The 20,773-nt window shown below is 36.6% G+C and overlaps 1 protein-coding gene across 6 annotated transcripts in view; it reads right to left on the bottom strand.

Annotated features, from left to right (window-relative positions):
* Positions 1-1,517: 1,517 nt before the first annotated feature.
* LOC126161898 (transmembrane channel-like protein 5) overlaps positions 1,518-20,773 on the bottom strand; it is a 297,583-nt gene continuing 278,327 nt past the window's right edge. For all 6 annotated transcript variants that reach the window (XM_049918048.1, XM_049918045.1, XM_049918047.1 and 3 more), the window contains exons 17-19: positions 17,866-17,927; positions 8,094-8,142; positions 1,518-4,865 (exon numbers count right to left, since the gene is read on the bottom strand). In XM_049918048.1, coding sequence (XP_049774005.1) covers positions 4,807-4,865; positions 8,094-8,142; positions 17,866-17,927 — 170 coding nt within the window. In that variant the 3' untranslated portion in view covers positions 1,518-4,806. The remainder of the gene's footprint in view (positions 4,866-8,093; positions 8,143-17,865; positions 17,928-20,773) is intronic.

Below are 20,773 nucleotides of genomic sequence, written 5' to 3' on the forward strand. Positions count from 1 at the left end.
TCCCATTTGGAATCCATATCTTTGCTAGGATTATCCCCTGTCCATGTCTGCTCAGCTTACACACTTCTGTTACCGTATCATGCGCCCAAAACACTAAAAATGGCTCTGAGCACTATGGGACTTAACATCTGAGGTCATCAGTCCCCTAGGACTTAGAACTACTTAAACCCAACTAACCTAAGGACATCACACACATCCATGCCTGAGGCAGGATTCGAACCTGAGACTGTAGCGGTTGCTAGGTTCCAGACTGAAGCGCCTAGAACCACTCAGCCACAGTAGCCGGCCCGAAGCACTACCAGGCAGAATCCAATGTCAAATGTTTTGGCTTATCACTGTACACTGTATTAAAAGAAAAGTCTCTTGTATTATCTAGCAAAACTGAGTTAGAGACATTCCAGGAAATTTAATAATAATGTCTTATCATAGGTGACATATACAGGGTGGTTAGAAACAATCTGAAAAGCTTGTAAAGGTGTTGCAGGTTGTAGGTTATGCTGAGGAATAATTGTTAAAAAAAATAAAATAAAAAAAAAAATTAATTTGACATATTGCACCATTTCTGAGTTAATTAGGATCGAAGTCAGCCAATCAGGCCATCATGTACACAAATTCAAGAGGCCTGCCAGACACAATTAGTGCGAGTTGCTCTCAAAGTGTAGCTGATAGTGCTCGAGACTACTCAGCCTCTGGCTCAGGTTCGATCCTTAGTACCATCCTATGCCCAATTTTTTGTATCACACTCTTGTTTGTTTTTAGAAAACCAAACAAAGAATATGTTTGGTGACACCATCTCTGGTGGGCTGCTCGAATTTGCTTGTTCAAAGGCACGACTGGCAAACTTCATTGATAATTTACTCAAAAACAGTGAAACATGTTGAATTTTTTTCTTAACAATTATTTCTCAGTAGAACTTATCCTGCAACATCCTTACAAGCTTTTTAAACAGTTCGTGACAACTCTGTACATACATTAAATGAATTCGCAGTTGCAAATAAGGACAACCATCAGCTGTAGAATGGAATGATGACAATGAAAATCTGTGCCATACCAGGACTCGAACCTTGATTTCCAGCTTATCGCAAGCAGCCGCCCTACCATTTGCCTATCTGTGGTGCATTACTCGTGGCCAGACCCAAACTTCCGTAAGTCGTCAACCATGCATCCATGCATGCATGTCCAAAGGAACTTTGCATCATAATCAGAACAACACAGGCACTGCAACACTGCACTCTGTACACAGTGTAAGTATCATCATAATAAATGCCTTGCCAGAGAAGTTCTAATTCTCATTGATTAAAAGTCCCTACATTTTATCAAATGTTCAACGTTTGTTCTACAACAAAATAGGACTCTCTCTATCAGATTTGTTACTCTACAATGAAATTTCCATGTACAAATATTATGCATGAACAGTGATGTTACCCATGTATGTATTAATGAATGTTGTGGGGAAAACACAATTAAGTGATATCCTGTGTTCATGTGAGGGGAAAAAGCACAGCAAATAACTCATCATCTTTTATTTCAAATATGCATCAATATAATAAATAACAGTGTCATATTTTCACATTGATGATCAATGACACATGTCTCAGTTTATTATATGAAACCTTTATTAAATTAGTAACACACTGGTCCATAACTGATCTTTGGTATATATTTAGAAATTAACAAGTCACTATATTCAAAATAAATGCAACCAACACACAACACTGCATAAATGAAGTCAAGAAATATAACTGCAAATTACTAAAGTAAATGAAACAAAAGCACTGTTATCTGAATCTATACTTATTCTGTAAAAACATTGTTCCATTGAGGTTTTCATTTTGATTGTGTTGAGTTAAAGTTGCCAGATGCTTAGAGTTTAATGGATCACTAATTAAAATGAGCAAATGTAATTGAGCTTTGGCATTTTGTTATGAATAATATTGGACTATAAATTTTTGAAGACATTTCATCTTATTGGCTTTCAAACATCAAATTTATGGACATAGTAAGACACTATTACAAACATGATTTAAAGTGAGATTTCATACCTTATGTGAATATGAGGGAAATCTTTTTTCACTCATTCTGACTGAAATGTTCAATTTTCTCCAATAATTTTAGTGTTACGTGTTAATACCAGGTGTAATTCACTAAAATTTAACTGTTTGAGCAGAAATATTTGTTCTGGTGCAAACTGTTGAACAGACTGATGACATATATTGGTCTTATTTCTATTTTATATCATCATCCAATAAAATGAAAATAGAGCATAGCAACCTGTGTCACAATAAAAACTTATGGAATTAGACATTTGCTATAGCTTTATTTTGTTAGTCCACGTATCAAAGAAGAGTAAACATATAACTGCAGAAGATAAATATTCTCTTACCTACAGGTAAGTAGAAACAAATAATGCACATTTCACACACATAATATAACTATCTGAAATTATTATACAAATTCTAAGCAGTGAGAGTATGCAGCTTCCCTCAATAACTTGGATCAACTATCAAATGCAAATAGACCATAAAACTTTATAGAATGATATTTTAAGTGATTCATTTTAAACTTTTACTATCACTCTGCTGTATTTCTATCTTTTACTTGTCCAAGTTCATCACAATTCTCAAATTTGTATGATCTGAAGCAACAGCCCTCCACAGTTGGTCTACTGAAGACATAAAGAATACTTAGGTAATCCTGTGCATTCAAATTTCAAAATACATCCTTATCTTCACAGAATTTGGGGAAAAACACACACACACACACACACACACACACACACACGCACGCACACGCACACACACAACAACAACAACAACAAAGTAATCCCAAACCTCCTTGAGGATAAGGTGAAGACAGTGTGTCCCATAATAATATGCTGATGTTTAGCTGTCAATAAATCATCTACTTACTGTTGATTCTGTTTGACAATTCAATAAGACCTTAGTTTAGGTATTAAATGTATAAGAAAATTAAATTACAACACTAATTGGATAGTTGAATGTTCCTCTCACCTACAAAAACCAGGACTATTAAATATTATTTCTCAAAGTCAGTGAAGTTTTGGGATTTCTAACAAATACAGTGTGTTTATTGAAGGGATACCTTACTGAAAACTACAGAACTGAAATACTGATTCTAGAACTGCTGCATATCTGACTGAAATACTAAAACGCCATGAAACATTTGATTTATCTACTAGAAAAATTTACATTTAAACTATTTCTCCTCTTTGGAATCTAGTGTAAAAGTGAATAGTATTGTTAATAGTTGTGGAAAAAAATAAAGAATGTTAACAATATATTTATAAGGAACTATAAAAAATCACATTTAGAACAATTTAAAACCAGACTAGATCTTTGACACTTCAAATTATTCATCACTGAAGAGAGGACAAAACATATACCTTCACATGAGGAGGAGCAGTTCAAATAACACAGTATTGATGAAAGACAAACTCAAATTTGTCAATGATGTTTTTAGTTTCACCATTCACTGCCATTGTATGCCAATAAAGATATCAATCTCCAATGAAAAAAAAAAAAGCTTGAATCTGATACACAGAAGAACACTACCACTGTGCAAATACTTTTGGCTTCACCCATCACAAATCATAAATGGATAAATTTTTTCTAAATAATTAATAACATAATTCAGTCACAGAACAACTCAAAGGAGTAAAAAAATCTATTGATATAATCATCTTTTCAACTTCAACTACTATAACTGACAATGTGAAGACCAAATTCTAAGAAATGGTTTACAATAAGTAACAGAGTGAGTGTAATTATTACAATGCCTAAACACAAGATATAAAAAGAACTATGTTGAGTTTTGAGTCTGTGAGAATAGATTGGAAGGTTATGAAATGCATTTTTAACAATGATGAAACTGATTAAATAAACCAATGAACTTGACTATGATTTTTTGTTTAGTATACTCTGTGACAACTAGTACACCATCTAAGTGCATGTGAAGACAGTTTCCAGATGTATGTAACACGGTGCGTTACCACCACAGGCACAGAAGGATTTTGAACATTTCGTTTTCTATTTGAGTGGAATGCGTTGGTACCACAGGCACAGAAGGATTTTGAACATTTCATTTTCTATTTGAGTGGAATGTTATCCAATATCCACATTTTTGGTAGTCTCTTGCTGCATACCAGATTTAGCTGCCTCTGACTATTATGGATGGAGCTACACCAAATATGGTGTGTATTTAATTCCCTCTGCCAACAAATAATGAGGACCTGACATATGAAAAAGCTCCACCACTGTAATGGGTACTATAGTGACAGGATCTGTTAGAAGTATGGCTACAGTGCAGACAGGTGCACAGCGACATTTTATTCCCATACTAGAAATCCAGGTTCTGGAAACAAATTTTCTGAGTTTATCTTTCATTTTATTTACAAACCAGAAGAAAAAATGTATCCTCTATAGTCCTCATCTGATAAATTAAAGCAAGTACGATCAGACTTAATGATATACTATATATAAATAACAAATTAGAGATGCAAGAAACAGTTAACAATAGTAAATGATTTAACAAACAATATTACAGTCAGTTCTACTCCGATAAAGATTTCAACACTAATGTTCAACAGGTAACACAATGAAAAATTTATTATTTAATACTGTTAATCTTCAGAAAATGCCTCATGAAAACAAACAGAACTTGTTTGCAAAATGTAAAGCAACATAATAAAACAACAATTATTTTATGATGGATTTAAAGTAGAATACACCATCAGTCAGTAGTAGTAAAACACAATTCAGCACATCATGTGCCAAGTGGCTGCTCTTCTTATCTTCGCATTTTGTGCCCTTGCCCTCGAAGATGGAATGGTTGCTTTGCTCTCATTCCTAAAGGTGAAATTGCAGGCCACAAGTTAAATAAGTGTAGAATAACAAAATGAAACACAGATAAACAGTTCTCTTTGTCCTACAGCTGAGAAGTTTACTAGAATATTAAGTGAACTACCATTAAGAATTTTTTAGTTTAAACACACATTTATTGTATACCTACTGCCCCCCTCTCTCTCTCTCTCTCTCTCTCTCTCTCTCTCTCTCTCTCTCTCTCACACACACACACACACACACACACACACACACACACACACACACACACACATATCTAATTATTCATATATATTGGCAGAACATTGGAATTTTACTGTGAAGTATATTAGTAACCATATATGTGTACTGTCATGGGAAAATATTGAAGTCATTCACAGATATGATTTCTTTATTTTGCAAGGATTTCAAAACAAAAATAATGTTGATAATTATTGGGCAGTGGACCTGACGGATTTAGAGACTTCATAAAATTAGCAGATGGATGGAGAATGGTACCAACAAAGGAAGTAAGAAACATGTGAAACCAGTATTTGATAATATATGTCACTTGTCGAGAAATAGGATAGCATACATCTAGATACTCAAATTATCAGCCCCAAATCTGAACACCAAGTTCTGAAGAATTAGAGAAAATTAAGGTTTATTTTATGTATGGTGTAAAACAGCAACAATTACACACATTACAATTACACATTATACATACATATCTATATCAGAATTTAATTTCAAGCTGCTCTGATTCCATAAATGTGAAAGCATCATAAAATTCCAATACCTCATTTTCTCCTGTGGCTCAGAGCAGATTACCCGTATCAAAATAGCTTCTAATGTGTTTCCATGAGGACTGTCATTGAGGGTAATACTTTCTACATGAAAACTGCCACGTGACTCGGTGAATGCCTGGACAACATGACCATAGTATTCTCATCAAAAGTACAGGTCATTACAAGAGATCACTGCTCAATTATCAGCTCCAGATGTGGAATACACAGAGAACACTTAATTTACAGTACTATGCAACAATATATCTCACTGTTTATTAATACATGTGAATATTCATTAAGAGATGATCTACCACAATACAGATATTAACATTACTGTCTTTATCCACTTATATGTAGAATCAGAACCTGTTTTCTTTTGAGGTGTAATCAACAAATCACGTGTAATTCTTCAGATTCTCCCGGCGTAATTCATGACAAAATAGTTCCAAGTGAACAGCTGGATGTCAAGTGTCCAACAGCCACAATATTTCAGCAAGCAACCACATTATCATCAGATGTGCTGGTGAACTGGCTGCTTAGGAGCTGGTGTGGAACTATTATCACATAACCCCCCCCCCCCCCCCAACCCCCTACCCTTCAACCAGCTGCTCTCGTGATGTGGCCAGGGGTAGCCGCCCACTCCTCCGCACACATCGTGTGTGGAGGGAGGGAGGGATGGGTAGGGGGTGGAGTGGGGTGTGGGAAGAGAGAAAAGTATTCGCACCTCAGCATACCTGATGATGTCATTTGGTGAAACAAAAGCAAAACCAATAGGGACTTCGTAGTTTGCTGGAAGTATATCTCAGCTTCAACAGCCTTCCTGCAGTGGTTCATTCAATAAGCAAACAAAATTTGTGATGTGTACTGAGTTTTCCCTTTAGGGAGTGCTGACTACTGCATCAGGAAGACCACAAGCCAACGAGAGTATGGCTTTGGTACCATACTATATTTCTGATAAGTTAAGAACTATTTCTTAAACAAATGAAACTTTTTGGTGTTGGCAAGAGTGTGACTTAGCCATAAAAAGAAAATTCCAGTCTCATGTTTCTACGAAAGTGGCTGGAAGACAAAATAAATCTACATTATACACATACCATAAAAGTGTCTACAAAATAGTTAATATCTACTGTTAGGGTTATGCTGCATGGGAAGACATATTCATGATTTGTGAATGGTTTTTAGACAAATACCTAAATTAAGTCCCAAAAGTTCATAAATGAACAAACTTGCTTCATTTGAGAAGTAGTGAAAAGTTTTATATACATTAATTGCTAATGAATCTTTTCACTGTTTGCAGCCCATGGTGGCAGTCCAACACTGTTTATTGGCAGGTGGTAAACCCTGGAAGTCAAATGTGGTTTTAAAAGAAACCACCAGATGTCACAGAATAAGAAAATCAAAGAATGTCTATTATCTACTACCAAAATAGTTATAATGTACTGAATGAAAATCATATTGGAGTACAAGGATTTATTGCAGTGAGATAATACACTGTGTGACAATACAATGTGCAGCAACCAGAAAGGGATGAAGAAAGGAAATGAAGTTTCACTGGTTGATAGGATAGTTTATGTTATTTCAGTGATTACAGAATAAGTCATATTTCCAAAGAACTTGGTAGAATGAGCCCACACTGATGCTTTTGGGAAGGCTATCATAAAGTCACATTCTCTACCAAGGCAGGCTGGTCCACAACTGTTTTAACGCATCCTTGATATCCTGGATATTGGCACTGGGACAGAGTTGACAATTGAACTGATCCCACGTATGATCTATTGGGGGGGTAGATGTGGGGATCTTTCTGATCCAGGAGTACCTTAACAGCACGCTGACAGTTCACAGAGACGTGCCGTATTTGGACGACCATTGTCCCGTTGAAAAATGGCACAGTGGAACTATTGCACAACAGGTAACAGATGAGGATGCAGGATGTCCATTGTGCACTATTATGCCAGAAGAGTTCCCTCAATTACTGCCACCCATGATCTGACTCAAACCCAATAGCTCTCCACAACATGACACCAGGATTAATACCATTGTGCCTCTCCAAGACATTGATAAAATTGAACTTCTGTCGTTTGGGACAATGTAGAGCAGTGATTCTTCACTGAACACAGTACAATGCTAATCATTGGCACCCTTCCTGGTCATGGCACTGCAAATGCAGCTGTTTGTCTTGTGTTATTGGCATATTATGCATGGGATGGTAATTCCCTAGTCAGGCTGATGCTAGTCTCTGATCAATGGTGCAGGAATACACATAATATTGAAGGAGTCCATTACTTGTTCCCAGATGAGAAGCACGGATGTGAAGGAGTTAACAATGTGCTTGATGCTTGTGGTGATCCGATTCCCTATTAAATATGGTTTTGTAAGCAATTGAAGGAAATCGATATAAACAGAATATACCCCTACTGTAGCCACATTCACCAACAGTAATCTGGCGTCTCCTTTGCCAGGTACGTACCTTTGAGGGCAGCTGAATGATCACCAGATAAAGGTGAATCCCAGTTTGTCTGAAATAAAGTTCACAAGGAATTAAATTATGTTGAAAGCATTTTCAAATATGCTATAAAATTGAAAGATGCATAAATTTAAGTTTTTGGCTGACTAATTATTCAAGCAGCACACATATAGTCTTGTGCTTGTATGATATCACACACAATCTGTATTAACCAAAAAATAAAGTAAATTGTCTGTGTAATATTAGTACAATAATATATATGTTGTTCACACTTTATAATCCCTTGGACTTGGCTTGTTTTTTTAAAAAAATGTTCCTTTAATTGATACTTTAAAGCTTATTAACAGTAACTGACAATTCAGTGATTAATATCAGTGACAGCACCTAAATTCTGAAAAAAGAAACAACAAAATTATCAACTATAAACAGTGATGTCTATAGTTGCCACATAGAAAGCAACAATCCTCACCATTCAGAATGAATTTTCACTCTTCCGCAGAGTGTGCATAGATATGAAATTTGCTGGCAGAGTAAAACTGTGTGCTGGACTGGGAGTCGAACCTGGGGCTTTTGCCTTTTGTGGTCAAGTGCACTCCCAATTGAGCTATCTGCACATGACTCATAACCCATCCTCACAGCTGTACTTTTGCCAGGACCTGATCTCCTGCATTTCAAACTTCACACAAGTTCTTCCCTGAGTCCTGGTCCGGCGCACAGTTTTTTTTCTGGCAGAAAGTTTCCATCTTCTCTATGTTTGTTACACTGCACCAAATATGTGTCCTCACATACATGAAATTAAAATCTTACTGCTATTAACATTTTTCTTTATTTATTTGCTTTCATTATTTTATTTATACAAATCTGTGTGACACACTGCATGTCAGTAGCAGTTAAATACTGTCACATCCGTTCTTCTTCGCGGATGGATCACTTAGGACCATGCGTAATCAACATTTGTTGGCCTTCCTTTTCACCCAGTATTCCTTCATAAACAACGAATGGGCTAGCTTTCGTTGCGTAGACCACGTATATCTCTTAGTTTTTCTCTCTTCTTCCTCAAAACCCCGTGTGTTTGCGATTTTTCTGATTTCATTTCTATCATGTAGATTTGGAGACCCTAATTCTCTCGGGTCTTTTTCCATCTGTTTGTACCAGTTCGGGCTTGCAGTTTTTTGTCTTTAAAAATATATGGATTTTGTGCGTTAACCTGTTTGAGTCCATTCTTTCTAAATGCCCCATGAATTGGATTCTTCTCATGTGCATTGTGTCTGTTATTTTGGAGATATTTTTATAAATTTCTGCCTTGGGTTTTGGGCAATGCACACCATCTTTAGTTCTTGGTCCTAGGATTTTCCTCATTATTTTATGTTCTTTCACTTCGAATTCCGCTTTTAGTGTTCTGTGTTGAAGGTTTAGTGTCTCAGATGCGTAGAGAGCTTCAGGTTTAATTACTGTTGTGTAATGTCGTATTTTGCAGTTCCACGAGACTCTTTTTGTTGTAAATGTTTTTTGTTAATTGAAACGCCGTCTCCAATTTTCTGCAATCCATTCACCTAAATATTTAAATTCTTTTACTCAAGAGATGTAGTTATTACCAATTTTGAGATCAGAAGGTGCATCTTTGATGTCAGTCATAAATTTTGTTTTTTCAAATGAAATTTGTAATCCTATTTTTGCTGCATGCTCTTGTAATAATTCTAGCTGTTTCTGTGCCTCGGTAATGTCTTGTGCGATCAGTGCCATGTCATCAGCAAATGCTAAACAGTCTAATTCTATGCCCTTTCGTCTTGGTCACAGTCTGTGTGCTGGTGCACCTGCTTTTCTCCATTCTCTAACAACTTTTTCAAGAGCAAATTTATTTAAATGAACAGAAAAAATGCAAAATACTGAAACAGTTGATAATATTTTTGCTACTTACAAATGAAACACAAAATGTTAAATACTGATCATAACAGACAGAATAAAGTGCAATAAAATATGAAAGATGTTTTCCATGCAAAAACAAATCAGGGGTGTGAATTGTGAATTACTAGCAGATATAAGGACAACAAACAAGGGAATCGGGCAACAGACTAGAATGAAAGACACTATGATTATAATATCAATGAAATGAAGGTGAGCAGGACATGTGGCCATGTGAATAGAAGGTGAATGTGCCACAGAAATTTTTGCTGGCTTCAAAGAGACAATGAAGGTTTCGACGATTACCAAAAGGAAGGTGGATGGAGGACATTAGAACACAAGCAGAAGCAACATGGATGCATAGAACTGATGACTGTATTGCGTGGAAAAGCTTGTTGAGAAACCTGGAAACCCTTAATATGTCAAGATAAGCATTTGATTTGATTTGATTTTTTATTGGTCCAGTTTTATCACATAGCACAAATTGTACAATTGATATTGGATAGGTCAAAGATAAGTTACAATAATACATAGTATTTGCAATTAAAATTAGGTACCAACTACAATTAATTTTGTTACTTGTTCAGAAATTCTCTGACAGAATAGAAACAGTGCTTTATTAGAAATGCCTTTAGTTTAGCTTTAAATATTGGATGAGTAGTATTTTTTATTTCCTCTGGTATCTTATTGTGTAGCATTACACCAATGTTAATTATGCTCCTCTGATAGGTGGTTGTTCTGTGATATTTTTGATGTATATTTGATTCCCTTCTGGTACTATAGTTGTGTACACTTTTGTTCTGTAGCGGTTTGCCTGTTTTCAGGAGGTAGTCCCTAGTGAACAAGATAGTTTCATAAATGAATAAACTTGGAACATTTAGAACACCAAACTCAGTAAAATGGGATTTACAGGACTCCATCTTTTTAAGGCCACAAATTATTCTTAAAGCTCTTTTTTGCATTCTAAAAACCTTTACACTGTGAGTTGAGTATCCCCAGAAAACGATCCCATATCGGATTAGTGAGTGGAACTGTGCATAGTATGCCTGCAGTACGGTTGTTTTGCTTGCTGTAGCCTTTAAAATTCTTAGGCCATAGCACACAGAAGATAGTTTTATACACATGTTATTTATATGTGTGTCCCACTTTAAGTCTTGCTGAACCCAAAGACCCAAGAATTTTGTGACACTTACATTTTCTAGGGGGATCATTTTTTAATTGGGCTTGAATAGACATTTGATCAGTTGGAAGAATTAAATTAAAATTGGCACACACAGTTTTTTCAGCATTTATAATGAGTTTGTTTTTTGAGAACCACTCAGTGTGTCTTTTCATAGAACTTTCTGCCGTGGACCACAAAGTTTCTGGACTGGATCCAGTGAGCAATATGCTGGTGTCATTGGCAAACAGGATAGTTTTTGTGGGACTCATATATTCAACTAAGTCGTCCACATAAATCAAGAAGAATAGTGGACCTAGGATTGAGCCCTGTGGTACACCATATTTGATTGGTCATTCCCTAGAAAGAAAGGAGTTGTTTCTGGTTTTATTCATTTTGTTGAATTCATACTGAAGTGATACTTTCTGCCTGTGGTTTTTTAGGTATGAACACAACCAGCTATGTGCTACACCTCTTACTCCTCGTCTTTCTAATTTTTCGAGCAGAATGTTATGGTCCAGGACATCGAAGGTTTTTGATAGATCTAGAAAAATACCTGCACCTAATTTATGTTGATCAAGGGATTTTAAAATGCAGTGTAAGAAATCGAAAATTGTTGTCTGTGTAGATTTAGACTTTCTAAAGCCATGTTGTTGTACTAAGAGGTGCATATTTATTTATGAAACTTAAAAGCCTGTCATAGAAGAGTTTTTCTAGAATTTTTGAGAAGGAACTTAACTGTGACACGGGTCGGTAGTTTGATATTTTTTCGGAAGAACCTTTTTTTAGCAGTGGTGAAACTTTTGCTATTTTAAAAATATCGGGGAATACACCAGTTTTTAAAGAGAGGTTGAAAATTTTTGCCAAGGGGTTTGCTATGTGGTGAGCACATGCTTTTAATATGAAATCATTTTATTGCTTAATGATTTAATTTTACTTATAATTTCATTGGGGTTTGTTTCATACACATACATAGAAGCATTGAAGGTCACTGACTTGCTGGAGAAACTTGGGACTGGTCCTTGACAGTGTACTTGAATGAGGTCTTCAGCTAGTGAGGTGAAGAATTCGTTGAATTTTTCCACAACTGAATTTGGGTCTGTGACTTTTGAGCCTTCTACTGTTAATGATACATTCCTTTTCTTTGGCACTGAACTACAAGTTTCTTTATAACTCTCCATGTGGATCTCATTTTGTTGGATGAGTTTCTTATCAAATTGTCATTCCACATAATTTTTGCCTCTTTGACTACTCTACCATAGATACTTTTGTAGGCTTTTGAATAATCTGCGAATTCTTGGGTTACTCTCTATTTCTTACAAGAGTACTGCAGAAATCTGTTTCTCTCACTGGAAATTTTTATGCCTTTAGTTACCCATTGCTTATTATTATTAGGTTTTACTGTTTTTACTACTTTTGGAAATGCTACATTAAAATAGTGAATAAAGATGCTCTGAAAACTCATGTACATGCTATCAACATTGTTCTGAGTGGCGATGCTTTCCCAGTTTTCCTTCACCAGTAAGAGATTAAAAATTCTAATGTTATCTTCAGAAAAGGTTCTTTTTTCAACTACTTTTCTGGAACTGATACTACTTGTTGGCATTTCTATACACAGCAGCTGTGCCTCATGATCACTATAACCCATGCTCAGTACTCTGCTTGTGAATCTGTAAGCTGTTTCTGAGATGAATATTTGGTCAATAATGGAATTTGTGCATTCTGTTAATCTCGTTGGCCAGTGTATTGTGGGGATCATATTGAATGTGTTGGTCATATTTATCAAAGCATCTCTGCTGCTGCTGTCTTTTGAAAAATCAGTATTGAAATCCCCACAAAGCACTATCTTCATATTTAGTGTACTGATCTTGTTCAACAGAACCTCTAGTTTATTCATGAAGACTGACAGGTTTCCACTTGGTGCTCTGTATATGTTAATAACTATGAAATTAAGCTCTGGCAGTTTGGTAATGGAAAGCTCAAAGTCTTTTTCAATTGAGTCAATATAACTTTTACTGACATCACAGAACTTTATTTGTTCTTTCACAAAGATAGCGGAGCCACGATGTTTGGAAAACTCTCGGCTAAAATGACTTGCTAATCTATATCGTGAGATTGAGGTTAATTTTACTTCGTCATTTCGTAGCCAATGTTCAGTAATGCAAATTATATCTATGTTTAGTGCATACTGGAGTAGTGCTTCCAACATGGAAATTTTATTTGTGAGTGACTGAACGTTATGGTGTAGTATAGCAAAATCTGGGTACTTAGTAACTTTAGTTGAAACGGTTTCTGATTCTTTATCTAATGGCATTTCTAATACAGCACTTAGCCTAAAAAATTTTCTGTTATGTTTCTTGTGTGTGGCTTCTGTTCGCTGGTGGCAATCAGCAGGTGAGTTAACTTCTGGAGCTTGTATAAGTTTTGCTTCATCCACATCTGTCCTCTTCAGTTTAAACCATTTCGTAATTTTCGTTTGGCTGACGACTTGATTGATTGTTTTTTGCCTAATCGGTTTGAACCACTTGGTAATTTGCGTTTGGCTGATAGCACAGATTGGAACTCATCTAAAACACTTCTTAATCTCCGTTTGTTTGTCACTTATACTTTTTTCTCCACTCTTCTTCGAAATGCAAGTACATATTTTTTCGGCTAGTAATTTCTTTCCTGGCGTATTTAAATGAAGTCCTTAGACTGTATGGAACCTTCGTTCCAATCTGTTTATGTCTACAATATCGACATTCTTAAAGTTAGTGCGTATTTCAGTGATACACTCGTTTGCAACATTAATTTCGCAGTTCACACACGACCAGGGTGGTAAATCATGATGATGCGGGATATTCACAATGAGTACATTTGTGTGGGTTAAATTATTGAAACATTTCCTCATTTCTGTAATCACCTTGTGTGTCTTGTTTCTATAGACGTCGTTTGATCCTCCTATAACACGGCGAAATCGTCTTTATTCAAACTAGCTACGTCAGTTGATGTTGTTAGGTCCGTTATTTCACTCAATGGAGCCTCTGGCTTTATGAAACCAGATGCCTTGAAACTACATGTCCTCATCAACACTGCGGAAATTTCACGGCCGTGACTACCACCTAACACACAGATTGTTTTGTGTTTCGCACTTTTTGTAACCGGAGGATTTAAGATTCTTCTTCTCACCTGACTAGTGTTGTTTTTTTGCAGCACGTTTTCTAAATGTTCTTCAGTTTGCAGTTTAACTGGAGATAACTTTTTTAACGTAGTTTCCTTTGTTGCATTGAAGTCTGTGGTAGTGTAGGTGGGCGCACTTATTTTCGGAGTTTCCAGAGGTAAAATAGTCCCCCATTCGGATCTCCGGGCGAGGACTACTCAAGAGGACGTCGTTATCAGGAGAAAGAAAACTGGCGTTCTACGGATCGGAGCGTGGAATGTCAGATCCCTTAATCGGGCAGGTAGATTAGAAAATTTAAAAAGGGAAATGGATAGGTTAAAGTTAGATATAGTGGTAATTAGTGAAGTTCAATGGCAGGAGGAACAAGACTTTTGGTCAGGTGAATACAGGGTTATAAATACAAAATCTAATAGGGGTAATGCAAGAGTAGGTTTAATAATGAATAAAAAGATAGGTGTGCAGGTAAGCTACTATGAACAGCATAGTGAACGCATTATTGTGGCTAAGATAGACACGAAACCCATGCCTACTACAGTAGTACAAGTTTATATGCCAACTAGCTCTGCACAGGATGAAGAAATTGATGAAATGTATGATGAGATAAAAGAAATTATTCAGGTAGTGAAGGGAGATGAAAATTTAATAGTCATGGGTGACTGGAATTCGAGAGTAGGAAAAGGGAGAGAAGGAAACATAGTAGGTGAATATGGATTGGGGTTAAGAAATGAAAGAGGAAGCCGCCTGGTAGAATTTTGCACAGCGCATAACTTAATCATAGCTAACACTTGGTTCAAGAATCATGAAAGAAGGTTGTATACATGGAAGAATCCTGGAGATACTAGTAGGTATCAGATAGATTATATAATGGTAAGACAGAGATTTAGGAACCATGTTTTAAATTGTAAGACATTTCCAGGGGCAGATGTGGACTCTGACCACAATCTATTGGTTATGAACTGTAGATTAAAACTGAAGAAACTGCAAAAAGGTGGGAATTTAAGGAGATGGGATCTGGATAAACTGAAAGAACCAGAGGTTGTACAGAGTTTCAGGGAGAGCATAAGGGAGCAATTGACAGGAATGGCGGAAAGAAATACAGTAGAGGAAGAATGGGTAGCTCTGAGGGATGAAGTACTAAAGGCAGCAGAGGATCAAGTAGGTAAAAAGACGAGGGCTAGTAGGAATCCTTGGGTAATAGAAGAAATATTGAATTTAATTGATGAAAGGAGAAAATTTAAAAATGCAGTAATGAAACAGGCAAAAAAGAATACAAACATCTCAAAAATGAGATCAACAGGAAGTGCAAAATGGCTAAGCAGGGATGGCTAGAGGACAAATGTAACGATGTAGAGGCTTATCTCACTAGGGGCAAAATAGATACTGCCTACAGGAAAATTAAAGAGACCTTTGGAGAAAAGAGAGCCAATTGTATGAATATCAAGAGCTCAGATGGAAACCCAGTTCTAAGCAAAGAAGGGAAAGCAGAAAGGTGGAAGGAGTATATAGAGGGTCTATATAAGGGCGATGTACTTGAGGACAATATTATAGAAATGGAAGAGGATGAAGATGAAATGGGAGATACGATACTGCGTGATGAGTTTGACAGAGCTCTGAAAGACCAAATTCGAAACAAGGCCCCGGGAGTAGACAACATTCCATTAGAACTACTGACGGCCTTGGGAGAGCCAGTCCTGACAAAACTCTACCATCTGGTGTGCAAGACGTATGAGACAGGCGAAATACTCTCAGACTTCAAGAAGAATATAATAATTCCAATCCCAAAGAAAGCAGGTGTTGACAGATGTGAAAATTACCGAACTATCAGTTTAATACAAAATGGCTGCAAAATACGCGAGTTCTTTTTCAGACAAATGGAAAAAACTGGTGGAAGTCAACCTTGGGGAAGATCAGTTCGGATTCTGTGGAAATGTTGGAACACGTGAGGCAGTACTGACCTTACAACTTATCTTAGAAGAAAGGCAAACCTACGTTTCTAGCATTTGTAAACTTAGAGAAAGCTTTTGACAATGTTGATTGGAATACTCTCTTTCAAATCCTGAAGGTGGCAGGGGTAAAATACAGGGAGCGAAAGGCTATTTACAATTTGTACAGAAAGCAGATGGCAGTTATTAGAGTCGAGGGGTATGAAAGGGAAGCAGTGGTTGGGAAGGGAGTGAGACAGGGTTGTAGCCTATCCCGATGTTATTCAATCTGTATATTGGTTGGTTGGTTGGTTTGGGGAAGGAGACCAGACAGTGTGGTCATCGGTCTCATCGGATTAGGGAAGGATTGGGAAGGAAGTTGGCCGTGCCCTTTCAGAGGAACCATCCCGGCATTTGCCTGGGGTGATTTAGGGAAATCATGGAAAACCTAAATCAGGATGGCCGGACGCGGGATTGAACCGTCGTCCTCCCGAATGCGAGTCCAGTGTCGAACCACTGCGCCACCCCACTCGGTAATCTGTATATTGAGCAAGCAATAAAGGGAACAAAAGAAAAGCTCGGAGTAGGTATTAAAACCCATGGAGAAGAAATAAAAACTTTGAGGTTTGCCGATGACATTGTAATTCTGTCAGAGACAGTGAAGGATTCGGAAGAGCAGTTGAACGGAATGGACAGTGGCTTGAAAGGAGGATATAAGATGAACATCAACAAAAGCAAAACAAGGATAATGGAATGTAGTCGAATTAAATCGGGTGATGCTGAGGGAATTAGATTAGGAAATGAGACACTTAAAGTAGTAAAGGAGTTTTGCTATTTGGGGAGGAAAATAACTGATGATGGTAGAAGTAGAGAGGATATAAAATGTAGACTGGCTATAGCAAGAAAAGCGTTTCTGAAGAAGAGAAATTTGTTAACACGAGTATAGATTTAAGTGTCAGGAAGTCGTTTCTGAAAGTATTTGTATGGAGTGTAGCCATGTATGGAAGTGAAACATGGACGATAAATAGTTTGGACAAGAAGAGAATATATGCTTTCGAAATGTGGTGCTACAGAAGAATGCTGAAGATCAGATGGGTGGATCACATAACTAATGAGGAGGTATTGAATAGAATTTGGGAGAAGAGGAGTTTGTGGCACAACTTGACAAGAGGAAGGGATAGGTTGGTAGGACATGTTCTGAGGCATCAGGGGATCACAAATTTAGCATTGGAGGGCAGTGTGGAGGGTAAAAATCGTAGAGGGAGACGAAGAGATGAATACACTAAGCAGATTCAGAAGGATGTAGGTTGCAATAAGTACTGGGAGATGAAGAAGCTTGCACAGGACAGAGTAGCATGGAGAGCTGCATCAAACTAGTCTCAGGACTGAAGACCACCACAACAACAACAACAACAACACCGAAATTTACGTTTTTTCGTGGAGGCACATTATACACTTTCAACTTGGCCGCCATCTTAACACAATGGTGTATCATTTCCTGTTCAGAAAAACTACTCTGCTGTCATTTGCAGATAAATCTTTTATATTCACAGTACAATGCAATGTATAAAATGCTATTATAATTTAAATCTTATACAAGAGCAATAACTTTATATTCTGTTTATTACTCACCTGGCGTTTCCTCATTTTTCGTGGTGAAGGTTTTGGTCTGCCATCTGACCATCCAGGGTATTCTGAAATATATCAAACATCAACATCTAACTTTTTGATTTGTCTACAGAAGAAATACTTGCAACAGATAACTTATACACAGTCTGCTCTGATCTTAGTAAACAGTTGAATGCTCTAACCAACATAATAAATGAAACACACTACAAAATCAAAATGCTATCAAGTTCTACACTACAGGGAGAACTGTGAATTGATCCATGCAGAGATTACTTAGCATCAGAATTACCAGTAATTAGAACAAGACATACCAATAGAGCTCTAATGTTCTAATTCTGCTCATAATTCCAGGTGGTAATTGGGTCAGAGATCCAAATACCTTAGTTTTTAACTATCATTGAACCCAGATGTCTTTAAGCACAGATCTTAAGCAAAATTTTTCTGTCAAAATGGATAACTGTCCAAATTGCTGCAGAATTGTTAACAATGACAATTAGTATGATAAATATCAATATTTTTTGGTGAGTGGGAATATAGTGATAAAACTCCAATACAAGTGAATGAAAAATAAATCACATATATAACAAGGCACTGAACAAAAATTGCGAAATACGTGCCTTTGTTGATATTGATGGAAGAGGAACCATCAAAATTTACATAATACTGAACAAAGACTTGATATAACTTGCACTGTCTAGCCAGGAGCTCCTGTACCTAAAGTTCTAAAAAATGGTGAAAGCTCTTTATACCCTGGCAGCAAGTTATTTTGAAAGGGAGAGCAAAGGTCGTTTATTGTAATGAAAGTAGATGGGCAATGAAGGTTTTAAAAGATAAACTTCAAAGTAACCGATATACAAACTCTCTTATTGTGGTGTTCCATGGAGACACAAGTTAATAAAAAAAATGTTGAAAACATAAGGGTAAATATAAACTTCAAAGTAACCGATATATAAACTCTCTCATTGTGGTGTTCCATGGAGACACAAGTTAATAAAAAAACATAAGGGTAAATATTGAAAACAGAGCTCTTTACAAAACATGGTCTGCACAGAAATAACTGGGGTAAAGATGCAAGGTGGCATGTGAGCCACAATAATAAAAGCTGTTATATTGACATCTAAAGTAAACAGCACCCCAGTTTTCCCACCAGCAATGGCTAGTATAGAGGGCCCAACAATATCTGTGCAAACGATGGAAGAACCATAAAAACATTAATACGAACAACAGTGCAGCAACAGTGATTTTGCCATCTTGAAAAGCAGACACCATACCTACAACAATTGTCTCCCTGCCTTCATCAGCAACAGTTTCAGAAACTTCATCAGCTGTTGTCCTTACATCAGTAGCTTAAGGCCTTTCAACAATATTGGGCCCTCCACAAATTTCAGTAGGGCAAGACCTTTCACTACCCGATATGTCTCTATCATCATTACTAATATCAGAGGCGAGCATAAGAGGTGCAAGAATCAGGAAACTTGCAATTCTGCAGGATTTTGGTACCCGACCTATGTTTGAGGACTACCTTAACTCACATCACTGCAAGTGCACTTCCTATAAGCTCTTAATTTCAATTTACGACAGAACAACGCAGTCAGAACAAAGATTTTAGAAAATAGTAAATTTTGTATATTTCACTAAAATATAACAGGTCTAAGAAACAAACAGGGCCAACTGTCATCTGCATTAATGATGGCAATTCAATTGACAATGACAATGCCAATGCCCATATGTTATTCTCACTATTCACCATATGGTGGAAAGGACAGAAATTAGAATTGATGCAAATAGATAAGTCAACTTAAGTGCTTATTACACTTGGAATTCAATGGAGAATGGTGGTGTGATAATGTTTGTTAAAAATAATGTAGTATATATGTCTACATATGTAAATAATTATTGTGTTGACCAACATTTTGAGTCTTGTTTCACTGGACTCCTTATAAATACGCTGTCTATTTATGTGATTAGTGTTTACCAACTATCAGGAATGGTGAGTAGAGCATATTCCACAAGCAAATAGAATGATTTTTGCTTCCCTATTCTCAAAATCCAGATAAATATTCACACTTGGTGATTTTAGTGTACCTTTTCTTACCTGTAATAATGACAGGACACATTCTGAGAATGTAAAGAGTTCTTTTAACCTGAGGGCAGTTGTCGACTTTCTTACTAGTGTGGCAATGAATTGCATGATACTGATTGACAATATTTCTGTGGATCATAATAGATCTCCCCTGACCCAGGGTTCTGGGTGACTTTCCTGAACTCTACCCTTTTTTCTAAACCTCACAAATGTTTTTCCTTCACTCCCTTCCCCCCCTTTCAAACCTTTTGCCTTAAGGAGGCGTTACGAGCTCCGAAGTCTTGCATAAATAATACCATTTATAAATGCGTTTTCCTGCAGCCGCTTGGCAAGTAGATTTTGTATCGATCCTGTTACATTACATTTTTGAAAATGATTATTTTCAATGATAACAAATGTGTGACACAAATCTTAAACAGTCTGTCACACCATGATATGCAGCTGTTGAAAATGCATCATGTAAGCCTTGCAAACAAGAGTAGTTTTATCAACAGAACCTTTAGATTAATCAATAGCAAAAATCTTCAAGCCTTCAGCAGGTATTTGCAGCAGTTGGACTGGGACACAGTTTATCAGGCTGAAGGTGTTAATGACAAATTTAGCCAAGTCCAAAAAGAATCTGCATCCTAAAAAAATGTGATTAAAAATCCAAGAATGTATTCATTAAATTTGAACAATATTAACTTCAATCTGGAATTTCCATTGTCTCGTGAAACCTGAAATGGACACTTCAAATAATGAAATAAAAACAATTTGAAAGATGGTAAAAAGGAAGACAGACAACAGCTAAGAGGATACAGATAGTACCAAAGTGTCATAATGGCAGCA

This window comes from Schistocerca cancellata, chromosome 2, assembly GCF_023864275.1.
Source record: "Schistocerca cancellata isolate TAMUIC-IGC-003103 chromosome 2, iqSchCanc2.1, whole genome shotgun sequence".
Taxonomy (NCBI): domain Eukaryota; kingdom Metazoa; phylum Arthropoda; class Insecta; order Orthoptera; family Acrididae; genus Schistocerca; species Schistocerca cancellata.